Here is a 19,851-nt window from a genome sequence, read left to right on the forward strand (position 1 = left end):
GTCAACGCCTGGCGATGCCTCTCTCCGGATGTTTCTCCTTAAGGAGGGGACATTATACTGCCACAATTTCGGTTCACACGGCCTTGACCTTCTGCTCATCATTCCAAAACACCTGCGTTCGACTGTCCTACACCAACTTTATGACGCCCCCTTGGCTGGACACTTGGGCGTCTCATGCACATACGACCGTGAGCGCCATCGATTCTTTTGGCCGGGTCTCGCCCACTTCGTGCGGCGCTACGTTGCCGCTTGTGAGCCCTGTCAGCACCGGAAGAAGCCCTTCACACTTCCAGCTGGATGTATGTCTCCAGCCAATCGCCATCCCATCGGAACCCTTTTCCCGTGTTGGTCTAGACCTTTTTGGACTATTTCCTCTCTCTGGCTCCGGGAATAAATGGGTCACCCTCGCTACTGATTATGCTACGTGGTACGCAATCACCAGAGCCCTCCCGACAAGTTGTGCTACTGACGTTGCTGACTTTCTTCTCTGTGACATCATTTTAGTGCACGGTGCTCCGTGCCAATTACTCACTGACCGTGGCCGCAGCTTTCTCTCGGCAGTTGTCGAGGACATCCTCCAATCCTGCTCGACAAAGCACAAGTTCAGCACGTCCTACCACTCACAGACCAGCAGCTTCACGGAGCACCTCAACCAGACCGTCGTCGACATGCTTTCGAAGTACGTTGCGACCGACCACCACGACTGGAATCTTCACTTACCATATGTGACGTTCGCGTATAATTCATAGCATCACAACACCGCCAGCTATTCACCATTCTATCTCCTATATGGCCGAGAACCTGCAGTGCCCTTGGACACTTTACTGCTCTCGGCCACATGTTCAGCCACTGAATACGCCTGCAACGCGATTGCACACGCTAACCACCTACTCCAGCTCGCCCACACCCGTCTCGAGGCCTCACAGGAGCATCAGAGACGCCTCTATGATTGCCACCATCACGACGTGCACTTTTCTTCGGGTTCTCTGGTGCATCTCTGGTCACCCATTTGACGTGTAGGCCTTTCTGAAAAGCTGCTGTCGCACTACACTGGCACATACCGTGTGGTGCGACGAGTGACCGATGTCAATTATGAAATCGTCCCCACCAACCTCGCAGCGTCATCGTCAGCTGCAAGTGACATCGTTCACGTGGCGAGACTAAAGCCATACCACACACCTTTCACCGTGGATGTGTAGATTAAGCACCGGGACGGTGTTTCTACTGCCAGGAGTGATGATACGGAACAGCACAGTGTGGCTGCACTGAGGAGGAAGAAGACGACGTGTGCCTGCTTGATATAGCGTCGCCATTTTGGCCTCCGTTAGCTCCTGTGTAAATAAATTGTCACTAGCATTGGGCATCAGCTACACATAACAATATTTTTGGTTCCACCGAACTCACTTTTGCATCCCATTACCTTAGAGTCACCTGCTGGTGGCCATTTGGAATCACATGAATTAATAGTGCTGCTTGCAGTATTAACCATGGAACCCAGCTTTCAGGTAATCGTACCAACAAGGCTGGAGGAAACATGCTTGTACACTACAGATTCTGATTGCTGCTTTTAGTGCTTTGCTACTGCTACAAGTTACAAGAAACATTTTAACAACCTCAGTACAGGTAAACTAAAGAACTATGAACATTGTGTAATTTAGGCAGTCTTGAGGTGCACGCTTTGTACATACAAATACATTAAAAGGTGAACGAATCTATTGCTGTTAATATAATGGTTAATGCTATCAGCTAGGTTAGATACTATTGTCCACTACCCCACTTGCTTTAGCCACATACACTGGCACCTGACATGTGGCTACTTGAGATGTTGCTGCAGTTGCTGTTGGTATTCCAGTGCTGCATACCATAAAAATATTTTTCTTTCTTTAGTTTAATTGAGGCTTACTGAATACCAATTATGAATTGTAGGCATAAAAGCAGCAGTTGGCACTATAAGCACCAGGCATGAGACGAGTTTCAACCGGTGGTGGCTACATGCGGCAGCACCACAGATGTAGTGGCATGCGACGGACGAGTCGAGCGCAGCAGGCTCAGTCGCCAGCTACTATATTGATTTATTATGTTCCGTCACTTTTTCTGTTTTGCATGTTGCCGAAATACCATTTGGAACCACATCTGAACATATTGCATTTTTGGATTCACAATCAGTTACTGAAACATGACTTAAGCTGTGAGACCCATTGAGTTTCATCCATTTTCATCTCAGCCTCACCAGATGGAACGGCAGAATGCCTGGATTCGCACGGTCCTATGCTGTTTTGCTTTTGTCTAGTTGTTTTTCTGTAAATAAGCAAGCCATTCATTCGCAAGAACATAGAGTTCCATAGGAATTGCGTTTTCACCTCCACAGGTGCGACGGCTCTGGAGCTTTGGCACGTAAGGCAAACACACGGATTTGAAGTCGTCATTTTGCCGTCCTCTCAGTGGCTCAGCCTTATTATTTTAGAGTATATTTTCCTTCCTCATGCTTCCCAGCTCTGACTGCATCTGGTACACGACTCTGTGTGCTCTGCATCGAATGCACGATCAACACTGGCCACTGGCCGCCGCTTACGTTTCTTGTCACACGAAGCTGCGCGAAACAAACCACCAAGGGGTGCATTCGGATAAGGACCCACTGGGGGGGGGGGTCCCGACTATGTTTTGTTTTCAGCAAAAATTTTATATGAGGTGGACAGATGTCTCTGCAGAAAGGAATGAATCGTTGGTTTGTGAGACGCATCACAGATAATTTGAAGAAAGAGCAAGATTGTAATTCACTAAAGGTGGAGAATAGCTTTTTCTTGCTACTTGCACATCTTGCGTTTGAATACCTGTCACTCCAAAAGTAAAACATTACATACTGCGAAATATGTTTTAGTCATCTTAAACTTCTAGAACTACTGACCAAAGGAAACTTAGACTTATGTCAGCCACGATGTTTTCTTTGTTAAAAAGTTGCCAAACTTTGCTTTTTGAGCAAGCGCCTCTCACTGGGCCCTGTGATTAGCGGTTTTGTGGGGCCATTCTAGCTAAGGCAATGAAGGCGGAGAATTTTCTGACTAGTCTTCAAATAATTTCTCGCGAAATAATACAAAAAATATGCAGCTACATTACATATTTATTTTGTAATAAAAACCCAAATATGTCAAAATTGACTCATTTGGAGGGTGTTAAAACAAAACAAGAAAGAAAAGCAATATCAGCTGATTTTCATTAGAATGCCCTTGCAGGACTGATAAATCTAGCATTGCAACATAGTTTGCATTATTTTATTTTAAGCAAGAAAATTGAGCCTATCTTTGTAGCCCTGTACACTCTAAAGAAAGTTTACACCCTTTGGGTTGTATCTTGCCACACAACAATAAACGTCATCTGTCTTGTCCACATTTTCTTTCTTTAACGCTGTGAGCCCGGTACTCCCAATAACAAACGGCATGCGCGTTATCAGCAGGACAAGAATTCCGGACAGAAAAGTAGCGGGCAATTTTCAAGAAAGGAAACGCAAGGAAGGCAGATGACGATTATCGTTGTGTGGCAGATATACACCCCAAAGGGTGTAAACGTTTTTTAGAGTGTACAGTCATTCCTATGATCTGTGTAATTCTAATAATAAAGTCGAAATTACATTCATATTGCATTCTGAGATTGTTTTTGTGGTGTTAAAGAAAAGTAACTCCGATTGTGGCTCTTTTGCCTCTTCTGAGCCATGAGATGAGGTGACCTTTGGTTTTCAGGGCTCCTGTATCCTGATTTCCTGTACGGCATGTTAAGGTAGCAGTCACGTGAGAGCGCGCATATAGAGCTGTTTAGGGCTGGCCTGGGGAAACTATTTCTGGCAATACTCTCTAATTACACCTGCTATCCGAAATTCTCCCCCGTGTACATGACCGATGCATGAGCCCAGTGGGAAAGCGTGATGATGCCACTGCAGTGGAGAAGTCGGCTGGGTGTGTTCAAATAAGGGCAGCTGCAAAACGGGTCCCAAATATTTTTCATTTTAACTAAAATTTTATATTAGGCAGAAAAACCCTTCACACAGTAGAACTGAGGCTACTTTTCCTCCAAACTTCTTTGTTTCACACAGAAAAAAATCTTAATTGAGACAAAGTGCAATAATCTCGTTATTCAGTCGCACAGTGTTGCAACTTAAGCATGTTATATAGAAAATACAGTTTTCTACATATTAAATGTTTTGCTCTAAATCTATACAACTTCTCTCATGAAATTAAAGAAAATTGAGTTTAATTAATCTTAGCACCCAAACTTTTCAGTTCCTGAAAACTTTTTGGTTCGACTCCCTTGTGCCGCGTGTGTGTTAGGCAGAAGCATGCAGAGTCCGCTGGAGATACTGCCGACTGCACTGACACAGTCCCCATTTTCAGTACCTCCACTTCCTTGTGATTGTACAGAGATAACCAGCCGAAGGTGGCTTAGTAAAGCAATAAGCTCCGCCACTCGCCTCACCCTCCGCCTTATTTTATTTAAATAAAGTGTTCGTAAGGATGTCTACATGCTTCTTTGCTCTAACATGTGATAAAAAGGGAAACACCGTACGAAGAGTAGCCATGGTGATATACAGAAAATGCTTAAGGAAAAGGGATTGTTAACAGTTCACGAGTCGTGACGGAGCTACCACACCACAATACAAGCTTAATGCATCCCATGTGTGTGTAGGAGCTGTTGAAAAAGTTTGGGCGAAATTGTAATTTTTCGTACTTTGAAGGTTCTTAGAAACGAACACTCATGAATCCCAGTGCATAAAGCTGTTAAGTATACAGAAATAGTACAAAAGCACTCCATTCACCTCGGTCGATGTTGAGCGCTTTATGAACCCAGAAACCTACTGATTATAATTATCTGCTACTATTCTTATAACTTTACAAATATTTGTAAACATACATTATTGAAGGCTTATTCTTTTTCATGAACATTTGTTAAAAAACTATTTTAGCTTTTCGTGCCATTGGTTCAGCAGCTTTCCTGTTTTTGTTTTGTATTTTTTATGTTTGCAACACTTTATGTGTCAATGTGAGCAGAAAGGCTTGGTAATAACTGTAATATGTGCTTCTTGTGTTGGAGCGTACTCGCTGCAGTATGCAGATTGAAAAGAAGAAAATAAAAAAAGTGGCCTCTTAAGTGCCGAGCAAAGCATTGTGAAGCAGTAGCTTACTAAATAAGGTTCCTGCTTTTCAGACCTCACAAGGAAGTGCCATGTCAGTTCTTTTACCGTAATGATGGGCTGCACATATTAATATGTAAAACAGGTTGGGTGTGCTAAAAAATGATAGTGCCTGTTAAGATTACTATCGGGCCTGAAACGAGACTTTAAGTGCCTGTTTTAGAGGCCTAAAACCCACAGTTTTAGTGCCAATAATCTGGCTTCTAGTTATGACATTCTTCGGCTAAGCACGAACTCATAGTTTAGACGTCTGGCTGCTGCAACCACACATTCTGATCAGTGTGAAAAGGTTTGTACGCTTATATTTTGGTGCATGTTAAAGACCACGAAAGGTAAATATTAAATCAAGTTAAGGTGATAGATTAATGCTCACAAAGATCTTAAGTTGTCAATATGATAGATAACAGAGCTTTAGTAAGCGAGAAGTTGTAGCAGATGTAGCACATGATTTGAGGCTGTACCAGTACATTCTATTACTAGCCCGGTGACGTCGTGTCACCTCATTATTGTGTCACTAGTGCTCAAATGATAATAAGGAGATCATCGCATTGCATTGATGCTACTATTCTACTTCTATTCAATACTTAGAAAAAAGAACTCATTTATGTCATCATTGAAAGCAATGCAGGTGGTAAAAAAATTTAGCATTTTGCTCGACGCTGCATTGCCCGCACTCACGTTTGGCAATATCGATACGAAGTGTTAATGCGCTGGCTTTGCTGGATCGCGAGGCTTATACTAACTGTGGGCTGCAGAAAATACTGTGTCCATGCATTGTCATGAGATGCCCTCCACATTTAACTTTTTCTATACTGAAAGCAGTAGTGCAGGTCCTCAGGCATCATTTTTCTCACCGATCGCAGTATAAGGAGATGATGACGTATGCAGCACCACACCGCCTCGCTCGTGGTGGGTAATTTGAATTGCACTGGGGTAATGCAACTCCATCAGCCATGATTTTCTTTGGAACCAGGTCTTTTCTTGGCACGAGAAAGCTCTGGAAGATTTCTGGAAGGGTATAATAACAGTTCACATTGACTTAGCATTCGCCTTTAGTGTACCTTTAAAGAATTCCTGATCGTCACAACTAATCTGGAGCACTCCGCTATGACATCTCTCAATGTCCCAGTGTTGCTTTGGGACGCTAAACCACATAAACTGACTCAACTCATTCAGTCAAAATCCCTAAATAAGATTCAAGGTTATTTTGTATCTGCTCACACTGGAGAAGTATGGAGAAGTAGCGCATTATAGGAGCTCACACTTTCTTGGGCCAAATGCTGTAAATGTGTTTAGAAACTTAACTTGGTGGCTTTAGTCTCTGAATTCATTACTTATATTTAGGAATTGGTCAGCTGCGTATTGTAGCTTTCACCTTATCAGCTAACTTATTATTGCTGTTTTGCTTTCTTTGTGCAGGTCCAAGTGCACAGGTGTCATGTGGCGAAGTGGTTGAGCTCGCTGTGTCCTGCCAGAGCCACATCTCCATGCGCTGCACTTTAGAGTCACCGGGCAAAGCCTCTCAGAAGAAAGTGTTGAGCTTAGAGCCTGCCATTGTACGTGCAATTAATGGACAAGCACATGCAATGGCGCAGATTTCTGAAAAAATGAGTGGAACACTCGAAGAACGCTCTTCACAAAGTATACTGGATATTTCAAGTATCCCAATCCTAGGCTTGCTCCTCGTGCAACGTCAACCAAACTGGAGGCTCACTTGTATGCATAACTCAGATTTGAAAGATATTGTTGCCCATTTTGTGAAGGCTCATAAGTTGGAAGTGTCTGTTTATGTAGCAGAAAGCCTGGAGGAACTGTACAGTGACAAACAGAAGCAGTATGATGTGTTTATCGTTAATGTTTTAGAATCATCTGGGCTTTTGCGGCAAGGTATTCTTGAAGACATCGCTCTGCTAAGGTAAGCCGAGGTTGCGCTGCTATTTTTTTTTGTGGAATACAAATACCTCTTCTTTTTTTTCACCGGTAAATGTCATTTTAGCAGCATTAGCTGTAAGTCATTCACAGCTCTGCTACCGTGCTCGTTTGTTGTTTCATCAATCTAGATTTCATGTGACCAGTTAGTGGAATTAACATGCATTACAGGCTAACAACTTTTAATGCATCGTTTGAACTACTCAGCGAGTTCAACAATCATTGCTTATTGGTGTACAGTGCATTTCGTGCTTGGAGAAAAGACATGAGCATTTAGCTCATGTTTTGCATGGCACAATTCTTAACCAGTCTGCTGCAAAAAATGTACGAATGGGTTAGAAGCATTCACTGATTAGCTGTGGAGTTTACCATTCCAAAATAGAATGCACACACCATTCTCAAAAACAGCAGATTAATTCTAACCACCTGATATTCTTTAACATGCACCCTATGTTAACGTGTTGTAGGAGTCTGCTTTCATTCTGCCTCCCTCATAATGTGGTCGTGGTGGCCTGAAATTTAACCCCCAGTCTTGTCTACAGTGGCAGAATAGTATTGCTACTGCACCAGGCTTGTAGAAGCATGTTTGTTGCTGTGCTGAATTCTGTCTTGACTTCTAGCCCTCAACAAGCTAGCTCATGCTTTGAGTGAACCTTGCTGAAAGAAAATGAATAAGTTGCTAGAATATGCATCTAGTGTTTGGATCTGTGCACTCAAATTCTTGCAAATCGCACTGAAGCGGCACAATATCGTAGCGCACATTTAATCTTCTTGAACTAGTACTATCTTTCCAGCATATCATCAATGAAAACATTGTTATGCCTCGCTTCTCTCTCTTAAGTAGAAAAGTAATGTGTCTCTCTTTATCACAATATGTTTTATCACAATCTACATCACAATATAGAGTTACTTTCCAATCACTCATTTATGCCATCTCGTATCAACCATCATTATAAAGCATCTGTTTCTCATTGTCGTACAACCAACGCTTTCACTATTTCATTCCTAAAATGCAATGACTGGGAACACTTGCCCACGTCCATTGTCTGACCCAAATGACTTTAAACATGTGCTTGATGAACATGTTGTGCACTGATATTTGTGTTCTTCTGTAATGCCCTGCTGGCCATAAATAATTAAACAAGAATCTTAAACAGTTAGTTGTTGATTCCTAGTCTAATCAAAGGAGCTTCCTGCCAACCACTAATGATTACTTAGTAGCTCTTGCATCTGCTTCTTTTGCTTTCACCTGCTACAACTTTGACCCCATAGCATAGAAGCAAGGGTACGGGCAGTATCTTATTCCGCTCATTAAGAAGTGCTGTCTTTGTCAAAAGTTTCGAAGCCATTGCATGCGCAACCAAACCTGCCACTTCGCTGTGTACCGGGACCACTGTACACTCTAAAAACCTTCTGTACCTCTTGGCGCTTATCTTCAACCCAAGCAATAGCCAACATCTACCGTGCATGTCTTTAGTTTTTTTAATGCAGTATGTCCAGTACTTCCAGGTCACAAACAGCAAGTATGAATCAGCATGACATAGCATTGTTGACCAGAAAGTAGCGAGTGCAGTGTTTTAAAGAAAGGAAAGCATGCAGAGTAGATGATACTTGTTATTCGCTGGTTAGATCGTTTTTCACGGGAAGGTGACGAAAAGGGCATTTGCACTCAGGCAAGCGAGTTACGGGGAAGGCCTGCCAGGTGGTCCAAATTTCTGGAGTCTCCTACTATGGCGTGCCTCATAATCAGATCGTGGTTTTGGCACGTAAAACCCCATAACTTATTCTTTAATTTATATGTATATATGTGGGGTTCGGAAAACTGGCCCTAGCCCTACCCCCCTCTCGCCCTGAGGAAGTAAAGCTTTCCGCCCATGTTGTTTACCATGAAAAGCTAGTATTAGCATTAATATTCCGATTCATTACTGTGCATGCAGTGAATGTGTGTGTACAGTGCTCCAGGATTCCAATGCGATAATCGTTCTGCATGGCGGTTGGCGTTTTTTGCTCCGCCGGTGGGCGCTGGAGACACCGAGCTGAGGCATTGTTGTATAGGATGAAAACGAGGGTCTTTGTGGTGTATTGTGACTGCATTTGGGCCCCCAGCAATCGCCCAGCGTTCACTGCTGGCAGCTGTGTGTGCTGGCATGTGCACACATGGCTGTCATTCAAACACAATTCGCAGACCAAATGGTGGCCAGAGCTTTTTGCGGTATCGGTGAGTACAGAGGGGCTGAATCTGCGTCACACACGCTGTCACTTTCATGTGATACAAAAATGCATCAGCTTGGGTTGTCCCCAGCGCCCACTGGTGGCACAAAGAGTGCCAGGTAGCCACGCGCTCGAAGTATCACGCTTTATTTGCTGAGCACTGTACATATCAGAATTATTATGAACTGGCAGAATTTTTTTTTCAGGAAAAGCTGCCTGAAACCTGACGTTACCATGGTTCCTTCTTCAGTAACTCTCCGTGCTTTACTAGTTGAGAGCGAAACGTTGGAAAAACAGTCACGCCTTGTATCTGACAGCAGCACCCTTGGCTTCAGAATTGCAGATTCCATCAATGCTTTTCAGGTGGGTGCTTTTTTTTTTTTTTGCTGTAGAAGAACTTGCACAAGTGGAATTGTTCCAAAACGGCAAATTTTTGTTTTACCATGAAATTTTGTTATCCTGTGGTTAAAAAATGGGCATCTTGTTTGTTGCACTTTGGCACTCAGGTTTGTGTCAAGTTCTTTAATTAAGCTGAAGAAGTAGGTTTCTTGATCTCTTAATGAGCAGAATTTTCTTAATGAAGAAAAATGTGTGAATGGTGGTTGAGCTTGTTTATTTGTGTAACGGGAACATCAGGACATGTTGCTGTGATCCTGAATATCAAATGTTACCATGTTCTTACCAATTTCGTGCCTTACAAATCTTTCTCATTGGCCTTTTTTTTTTCTTGCTGTGTTGTTCTGCCCTGGTAAACTTGACGTTTGAATTAACTGAAAGCTTGTTTTAATTTTGACTTCAAAATGCATTGAAAGCCTAGCGGCTCAACGAATACATTCACCTTTTATTGAACTATAGAAATTTATTTATAATCCAAGCTTTTGTGAAGCAACTGTGTATCTTGACACTCATGCATCTACAAATTGAGGCTAAAACTCGGAGTATAGGCTGTGTGCCCAGGCTTTGAAGAACATTAGTCTTTTTATAGATTCTGCACTCCAGAAAACTTTCAGTACCTGACTGCAAAAATTTTCAGAACATTTGAACTGAGAAAAGTCTGCTATGTTCTGAAACTTCAAACGTACCGTGACAACACAACTGTGATCCTCAATTATTATATACAATATACATTTGTGCACGAAAATTGTCGACGAGTAGCCACCTGTACCTGACAGAGATGCTATTTTCTTGCTTTACGGTGCAAATTTAGACAGGACACAAGTAGGTGCATAGGACAAATGCTGGTACTGACATATTTCATACTTGACTTCCATTTTGTGCTTAAGTGCAGATCTAAACCCTGCTAAAGCCTAAATATAGGCTTGAATTTGTCAAGAGCACGCTAAATAATTTGCTATAATACTTTTTTCTGCAGACCAGTTTTCGTTTCAGTACTGAAGAGTTGGATGAGTCATGAATCATGATACATTGGCTTACTTTGTTTCTGCAATCGCTGGCTGCCACACATGAGTGCAGCCAGAAAAAATACATTCAGCACCGGTACAGTTTTTATGAGCAACCTCATCGTGCCTAGCTTTAATGCTACATTGTGTCAGGAAGTTCTGCTCTATGTCATGACGTCGCAATAATGTAAACAACGCCAGGTCAAGATGAACTTTAACATAAAATTAAAATACCTTATAAGTATTTTTTTACCTTCTTAATTTTCATGTGTCATTTTACATGCGAGAAGCATGTGGTAAAGTTTGCACAATTTCAAAACGATGTGTCTTGCAGCGAAAGCAATGTGCTTGTAGTCTTTTTTCTTCCATCTCCCATGCTAACCTGTTTGCTTGGATGGCCTTTAGGTACAGATGCAGCAAGACATCTGCCTTGCAACACTTCCACATCGTGCACTGTCTGATGTATTCACTTTGCTGGAAATCAACATGTCAAACATTGGATTTGATTTGCCTGAAATCTCAGCAGTTCGGTCTGTGCCCTTGCTGCAAACAGGGCGGATATCTGGCTGCTGCTATTGGTTCGAACAAGAGTGCTTTGGTGGAATCACTCTGAGCAGCTACAGTGTTGAAGACACATCTCTGCAAGCAGGTGTTGTGTTTAGCAGTGGTGTGCACGGTGCTGCGGGAACTACAGTAAGGGTTGGGACATCATGTGTGGACAGTAACATCAACATCTGGCTTGACAATGTCAAAAATGAGAAAGTGTTGCAGTAAAGGTCTTGGTGTCAAAAAAGTGTCTTTTGTATTGCTGCAGCAATTTACCTACACTTGGTGACAACCTAACTATTCACTACAAGCTCCGCCGACAAAATTGCAGTGCACCTACCTTCTGTGCATCTGGTCTCTGAAGCATAGTTCCAATAAGAGGCAGATTTTGAAAAAAAGTTGTGAGAATCAGCCTCTCATTGGAAAAAGCGCATGAATACCCTGCCCATTTTCCTTCCTCGCATGTGTGAGAAGACGGCGCCACATAAAACCACTGTCCATCTCAGCTCACCCTCGTACTTACAGTGAACAGTGGGCGGCCACGATCTTATCGCACTTAGGTTTTATACGAAGTGCCACGCCGACGCCGACGGCGAAAGTTTGCCTGCAGTGTCCATGTAATTGCTCTCGCAATAAAAGCTTGGCATTTTCACTCGGATTGTAAAGCGCTGACTGCGATAGCAAGGTTCAGCGTTGCGCTTGAACTTGTCGGACGGTGTTCTAACCATACACAGACGCGGCATACGTGGGTGTGCCAGAATTTATGGTGCCTTTAAAAGCTTTAAGACGCAGTGTAGAGCCTGTAATGATATCGCACGGGTGCCACTACGTTGCCCGTAAAGAGCCGTGCCACCAAAATTACATCAATTTCAGGTTTGAGCACTAGCTGATAATGTTATGTTATATCATTATATCATGTTATATCATATTATTATATCATGTTCTATGTTATATCAGAATGATGATTCTATGCGAAGAGAACCAAGTGCATATTGTGTCATAGCCGTCAGTAATGTTTTGTTGATGCCATTTAATTTTAATTAATTCCATTTAGCAAATGTTTTAATTACTGCTCTCAATGTCATGCTGTCAATGAAGAATTTGTAGGAAATTGAAAGGAACTTAAAGCTGCATTGTTTTCAGCGAGGTACATTTTGCTGGTTTATTTTTTTCTGGCTGATAAAGAAAGCCCACAAAAATGGAAAAATATCGCATGGCTAACCATCTGCTCGCATCAAAAAGCAGTGACCTCAAACAAGCTCCATAGCAGTTAATGGCAGAGCTGACACTTTATCTGATGCACCCTACCCACGACAGTGTGGTGCCTTGGTGTTTATAAGGAAATAGTGCTCATAACTGGCACATGGTTGATCCATCGTGGAAAGAGTGTGCTCACTAACTGTGTCTAGGTAAACAAAACAAGTCTTCATCATGGTTTACAAAAAAGTGGCACTTCGGCACCGGTAGCGAAAATAGCAGACAGCATGCTTGGCCATTCTAAGGAAAAAAAAGAAAGCATAAATTGGAAATGAACAGTGGTGACAGTGATTGAGTTAGAGAAGAGGGAGAGGGGTGGAGAGTAGTGGTAGCTAGGTTCCCGTTATAATGAAGCAGTGAAGGAGAAAACAGTCGCTGCGCAGCACCAGTGCGTGTTTCAACATTGTAGTGGTAGAGGGGGCTATTTTAGTAAGGCGGCGGGGGGCACAATAGAGAAGGAGCATGGAAGGGAGACAAAGGCAGCAACTTGTGGAAAGGAAATGTACTGTCACAGTACACATATGTAGAAGCATTGCCCGTTCTGACTATTTTTGGGGTCCAGCTGAGATTGAGAACAGAGAAAAAAAAGAAAATTGCCTCGCCATCTTGGCCCTGTGAAAGCGGATGTCCAGCAAAGCTTTTGAAAACCACCACTACAATTGCCGAGAGGTGGGGAGGGGGGGGGAGTGTATGCAATACTTTCTTGCTTTAGTGTATTGGTAATTTAGAGTAAAGGGAGGCAATCGCACATAAGTAAGACATGTTCGAAGCTCGCGTATGGTCGCCGCGCATTACTAAAAGCCTGTGAATGCTTTGGCACAAGGTGTTGCATGTCCTATATTTTGCATTTGTGCATTGTTATTCGAGCTACTGCATAGTATCGTGGGACAGCACATACAAAACATATTTTAAATCTATTAGCTGCTTACAAAATAGGGCAATAAGAATTATTACATTTTCAAATAGGACGGATTCTACAGAATAACTGTTCTAACTGACACGTGTACTTCTGCTGGACTCTGTTCATATATTAAGTGTTGCTGACATAATACATAGAATAATTAAACATGATGACCCTTTCCCACTAAGCACTTTTACGTTACCTGCGCACTGTACAAGGGCTGCAGCGAACAACTGTTTTAATTTACCGGTTGCCAGAAATGCCTACGGTCGAAGGGTAATAGAATTTCAAAGCGCCCTCATTTGGAATGCCATACCGACTGATGTGAAAGCAGCACACAATTTTTCCGCAGCCATGAAGCGTTTCATGGTCAGTGCATAAGTGGTACAATTGGATAAATGGTCAACTTGCTTGCTGTTATCCTCTATGATTGAATCATGTGTTTTCTAACGTGTATTCAGTTTTGTTTTCCTTTTGTCACTGTGGTTACCGTTTGCCAAATTACGTAGGCATGTCAAACAATTGGTCCCATTACTAGCCAGCCAGGCTATGGGACCAAACAAGTTTTGCGAAGTTTTCTGTAATGTGAAGATCCAGATGACGAAAAAAAAAAGATAATTTTGACAGCATGCTGCTCATTCACCATTCACACTGATCCTTGGGGGTCCTAAGGGTTGCCTACCCATAGCAGCGCTGCAACAACAATGAAATCAGTAGCTGGGCTGGTTAATTTATCTACAAAAGGCTGGTGATGTCACTCCCCACATCGCAAGCTGCCGTTGCCACGGGTTCCAGAACATACTGCGTCAAGCCAAAACTGTCAACCATGTTTTTCATTTCTAGATCAATATGGCTTGCGTTCAAAACCGCACATGTACCATTTTCTCATTTCAAGCCTGGCAAATTAAAATCACCCGCTAGTAAAATGGTTTGGTCAGACCTCTGAAACGATGTTGTATAACATTTTTTTTGTTGCTTTACAATGAAATAACCTTCTTTTATTAGCACATTACTTTATTTCATTGTTCTATCTTGTTAGTTTGTATTTATATAACAATATGCTGCGTATAATCGTTTGTTGAATGCATCCTACTGCTGTTTATACCATTATCATGTATGCATTGTGAAACAGGAGGTATCCTGGACTTTGGGACCTCCTAATGTACTGCTGAAGATATATGCCTGTTTTCTCTTGTGCTGCAAATAAACTATAAACTTAAAACACATAAATCTATGCTTGGTGGTTGATAAAATGCCCCAGTGACAAAGGAAAAATTGTTAGCCAATGTAACTGTACACCAAACTTATTTGACTGCGACATGACCGATGTTTAGCATCGCAGACAAAAGGGACGAGCGAACTAACAGAATAAGCACCATCATGAACACTTGGCCTATCATTGCGATAAGCAGCATAGTTATTGGAAGACACCTCCTTATCAGCAATGGATTGGTTGAGCCAAGATTCAGTACGATGTACTATATGTACCTTCAACGACTTAGCCAATCCAGCAAACTCATCTGTTTTGTTTACTATACTTCAGCAATTTACCACTACAAAAATTAAATTATGATGAACACAGGTAGTATCACCAATGTGTCAGCATTTAGACAATACTTCTTCCTTCTCATTGTCCCATGTAAAGGTTCTGCCATTTATGATCAGCTTATTGGCTTGTAGTTTAACCTGGTTTTTCTTATCCGCTTTTTTACTTTCCTGTATTCTCAGCGTTTCTTTTGCAATACTCGAGTTTCAAATGAGAATTCCTGTTCCACACTACTGCAAATCCTTAAGCTTCCTTGCATTCTTCAGAATGACCTCCTTTACTTTATTAGATGGAATGTTTACACTACTTGGTCTTTTGTTCCATTCATTAAAACAGCCAACCCAATGTGCGTTTTCAATTGACTTCACTTCAGTTCCTAAATTGGTAGTGGAGATGACGTTAATCAAGGCCTTGGACTGTTCCCGCATTTCAGATCAGTCGTTTTGACCTATCCCATAAAACACAAAAGCTTAATCCATGGCTGCTATTCTCGAGGTCTATATTTTTCTTTTGTAGAACCTTTACTTGACGAGTTAGATCCTTAATTATGGTTGCTTGCTCTTTTACCAATTTCTAAGTGTTGCCTATCTGGCCCTGGGTTGTGTCAAGCTTGCTTTTTAGTTGAGCCATCTTAGCATCATTGTTAGTTACCTTGGTGTCAATGTTGTCTAGCTTAGCCATGATAGTAGTCTAACTTATTCAAATAACCCATTGCACCTTACCAAAAGGCCCAGGATTGAGCTCAATGTCTCCGGAAAGCAGCAAGAGCTGAGCGAGGTATATCGCTCGGTTCACGCACAAAAAAAAAAAGAAAAGTACAGCAGGTGGCACACTCTTGTAACGCAAGTAGGCGAAAGCCTGCTGCACATTTGGCAATACGTGAAGTCATACAACTTCTTTGTGACACACGTTGGTAATGCATTAAGTTATACAATCGGGGCTAGACTTCTTGCAACGAACCTATGGGAAATGCACATGTGGCACAAGGCAACCTCCTCACTAAAGCGCAGCGGCACACACTTCTTCCGCAGGGGCGTACTTGCGCGGCCGTTCCCGCGAGCCGCAAGAGCGTGCTCATTCCTCCATCGCTTGCCGTCGGCAAGCGACACCGCTCCAATTGTGACGTCAAAGCGCAGAGCGCGTGCACCTGCATTTCTGTTAAGAGGAAGCGTTATCTCGGGCCCAACTCGGACGCGGCCTATTGAAATACATGTAAAACGCAAAAACGCTTTCCCGAGGTAACAGCTGGACCGATTGTAATGAAATTTCCTGCATTTGAGAGAGAAAGTTAAACTCCAGTGACTGTTGGAAGCGGAATTTCGATTTAGGGCTTGAATTTTATTAAAAAGATCTTCAAAAATTCGAAAGCTCCAATAAAATAGAAGCACGAAGTTTACAAATTAATAACTCTGCATCAAGAACAGGTATCGCGGTTCTGTAAACCGCACCCATTAGATCACTGAAAGCGGACAAATTCAATATATCATTTTACATCTTACGTGAATTTGTTACGTGTGTACAGGGTTCTGCAAAAGCTGTTATTTCATATTACTAAATTGCTTGAGATTCATGTGTAGCAAATCAATTTTGTCCGCTTTAGATGTACTATTAGATGCAATTCAGAGAACTGTGATATTTTTCATTGCTGAGTTACAGAGTTATAAACATTATAGTCTCGTTACCGAAAATTTTATATTTCTGCCAATATTTATTAAAAATTGACAACATGAATAAAAAATTCGAAACCAACACTCACTAGACTAAGTATTTGTTTTAAATGCAACAAACCTCGCCACATTTGGCACAGTGGTTGCCGAAAAGGACGAATTCTGCTTTTACGTGTGTTTAGATAGGAGCACCTGAGCTAAAGCTTCCTCCTAAGGCGCAAGACTTTAGGGGCTCATAAGTGTCCGTGCACAGTCCGTGGTGGGCGCAGTAAAGCGGTGATCAATCACAGGCGGTGACAGTGCCCTTGCATACCATACTCGCGGCCACGGCGGCGTCCGTTCGCAGAACAGTTCAGACAACAAAGGCAGTCATAGATAGGCTTTCGCTTATCGCAGTTTAGCTCAGCAAAGTGCCCATAGATTTTTCTGCGCAACAACACCTGGTGCGAGAGCAATTACTGAACTTTTTTTTTTAATTATGGGGTTTTACGTGCCAAAACCACTTTCTGATTATAAGGCACGCCGTAGTGGAGGACTCCGGAAATTTCGACCACCTGCGGATCTTTAACGTGCACCTAAATCTAAGTACACGGGTTTTTTCGCATTTCACCCCCATCGAAATGCGGCCGCCATGGCCGGGATTCGATCCCGCGACCTCGTGCTCAGCAGCCCAACCCCATAGCCACTGAGCAACCACGGCGGGTCAATTACTGAACTTACAATCATACCGTTTGTAGACCTGGGAACATCATCAACGCGCTCATTTTATACACTCATCACGTGGCTCTACCTCTTCCGCACCGTCACATGCGCTGTTAGATATGGCGCCGTTTCCTGAGGCTACTTCGAGTTCACCAAACCACTTCAAATCGCAGCACAGCTAATTGAGGAATGCAGAAGCAGGAAAGCACATTCCAGAGGAGCGCACGAGCCAACAAGTTTGTAAGCCGCCGGTAGCTATTGTCTGCTTGAGTTTTCCAGAAAGCGAGGGGAGAGCACGGCATTGTTGGAAGTGAAGTGCGTGCCAAACCAGGACGGCGGTGGTGCGCCGTGACAGCCAGACGTGCCGGGAAGGCCCAAGCGTACCTCTTCATCGCCTTTGAAGAAGACAATTGCTACCGCTGAGGGGCCGTAGCACCGGGAGCAGGTGAACCCTCGGACAATGGAGCATGAGCGCCCCTTCCCTTCTCCTCCTTTGAAGAAGCGCATTGCACCACTGCGAGGCAAGACCGCAGAGAGCCGCCGGTTGTGACAACGCGATACGGGCGCCAACCATTGGCTGAAAGTGGCGTCATCTGAGCGGACTCTCCGATCGGTCGAACATGACGTGACTTCCAGTGCTCGAAGGGTTTATAAGAAGCGTTCCAGAGAGACCAGAACATTCCCTGATTCCCTGATTCACCTCTCTCGAACTTCTTGCCGCGGGCCGCAGCGTCCGAGTTGCTGCCGGCCCGTAATGACTGTACGACGGGTACTTGACGCTCACCTCCTTGTAAATAATGTAAAATAAATACTCCCAACTTTGGTTTTCATACCGAAGTCCGTCCTTCAACCCCTACAGCGCCACCCAATGACCCACGCATAGTAAGCGAGATGGCTGCGACGTGACGTGTGCAATCAGGCACGCACTAGACACCTTTAGTAAGCCAGACCCGTGGAGCAGCCGGGGCTTCAGGGAAGCGTGCTTGTCTCGCACCCAGGCCGAAATGCAGCGAATTTTCTTTTCAAAGCCGCTAACTTACTTTGTTTACAGAAGCCTCCCACAGAGATGTGACGTCACTGAGCAATTTTGTCATATTTTTACTCTTTGCGGCGTCGGCCATTTTTCGTCACGGCGCAGTTTCGCCATGGGCACCGCCAACATAGACACCTAAGGCTTTCGCCTTAAGAACGTGTATCAAGCCTGGTGCATACTCGCGCTGTACACGCAACACGTGCTTTAGTGGGAGGAGCCGGCAGCGCTATAGCTGCTCTAGAAATTTCAATTAGATGAACAGCACTAACCTGCAGAAACAACAGCTAGTGGTCTGAGCTGCATGTCGGCAAGCATGCCGGCGTCAAATTCCTGGCAGTCACGGTGCCACACAGTTATATACGCAGCCGTGAGTCACGTGGTTCACAACGCTTGAAGATACCGTCGACGAGGTCGTCGTCGACGAAACTGTCCCAGCGAGTACCGCAGTATTCGTCGTCCAGCGACGAATCTTCGTCGGTTGTCGGCATGCGGCATGATAGATGACAAAATCGGCCGGTGAATCACGGATACCGTGGCATTATCAAGCGCTTGATGCGCAGTCGCCGTCCAAGAAGCAGCGAAAACCTGCAGAAACAACAGTGGTCTGAGCTGCATGTCGGCAAGCGTGCCGGCTCCAAATCCCACGCTGTGAAGGTGCCGCGCAGTTATATACACCAGCCCCGGGCCACGTGGTTCACAACGCTCGAAGATACTGTCGACGACGTCATCGTCGACGAAACTGTCCAAGCGAACAGCGCATTATTCGTCGTTCAACTACGTGTCTGCGTTGGGCGTCGACATGTGCCATGATGGATCCAAAAATTGGCCGGTGACGTACGGATAAACCCGAATCCAACCGAGCGCTTGTGCGCAGTCGCCGTCCAAGAAGCAGCGAAAACCTGCAGAGACAACAGTGGTTTGAGCTGAATCTCAGCAAGCGTGCCGTGCCAGCTCCAAATCCCGCTACCTGTTTTGTGCTTGATCTTATCGAAACGCATGCTGTTCTGTGTGTTGTATGAGTGATTCCAAAGAATGTATGTACTTTTTACTTCACTTTGCTGAGTTCTTGAAGCCTGCTTCACCTCATCCGCGGGGCGGACCGGTATTGCACTACCTCCGGTATCTGCCCACATTTTTTGTTCACGAACGACTCCACGAGAAATGACGACCAACGAGAAGTAATTACAGCTTCGCTGTGAAAATGAGTGTACGGGTATTGCAATGTGAGCACGTCCTTGGGGCTGACAGTTCTAGAAAGCCGAGTTCGGGAGCCTCTGTGTAAGGGCTGTTTTTGAACGTTTACCGGATGTGGGGTCTCACCCGTACTCTTGGGACAAAGGAACGACAACACAGTAGTGCAAGCAATCACACGGGCATTTATTGCAGCTTTCTTACACTAATTCCTGCTAGTTGATTGCTATCCACAGAACATGCCGATGGACGCGCAACCAATCTAGGAAGTCCGACTCACCGCGACCGG

The 19,851-nt window shown here is 43.8% G+C and overlaps 2 protein-coding genes across 5 annotated transcripts in view; one reads left to right on the plus strand and one right to left on the minus strand.

The window, feature by feature from the left end:
- Positions 1 to 14,817, plus strand: part of LOC135919549 (protein arginine N-methyltransferase 9-like) — a 37,037-nt gene extending 22,220 nt beyond the window's left edge. The window contains exons 8-10 of one of the 3 annotated variants that reach the window (XM_065453450.2): positions 6,599 to 7,094; positions 9,526 to 9,682; positions 11,125 to 14,816. In XM_065453450.2, the coding sequence (XP_065309522.1) occupies positions 6,599 to 7,094; positions 9,526 to 9,682; positions 11,125 to 11,493 (1,022 nt within the window). In that variant the 3' untranslated portion in view covers positions 11,494 to 14,816. Of the gene's footprint in view, positions 1 to 6,598; positions 7,095 to 9,525; positions 9,683 to 11,124 lie in introns of all 3 variants that reach the window. The other 2 variants (XM_065453449.2, XM_065453451.2) reach the window with 2 other exon arrangements.
- gogo (golden goal) overlaps positions 1 to 19,029 on the minus strand; it is a 127,917-nt gene extending 108,888 nt beyond the window's left edge. For both annotated transcript variants that reach the window (XM_065453447.2, XM_065453444.2), the window contains exons 1-2: positions 18,641 to 19,029; positions 6,034 to 6,187 (exon numbers count right to left, since the gene is read on the minus strand). The gene's annotated coding sequence lies outside the window, so the exon portion shown is untranslated. The remainder of the gene's footprint in view (positions 1 to 6,033; positions 6,188 to 18,640) is intronic.
- Positions 19,030 to 19,851: the final 822 nt, after the last annotated feature.

The sequence above is a fragment of the Dermacentor albipictus genome, chromosome 3 (assembly GCF_038994185.2).
Source record: "Dermacentor albipictus isolate Rhodes 1998 colony chromosome 3, USDA_Dalb.pri_finalv2, whole genome shotgun sequence".
Classification (NCBI taxonomy): Eukaryota; Metazoa; Arthropoda; class Arachnida; order Ixodida; family Ixodidae; genus Dermacentor; species Dermacentor albipictus.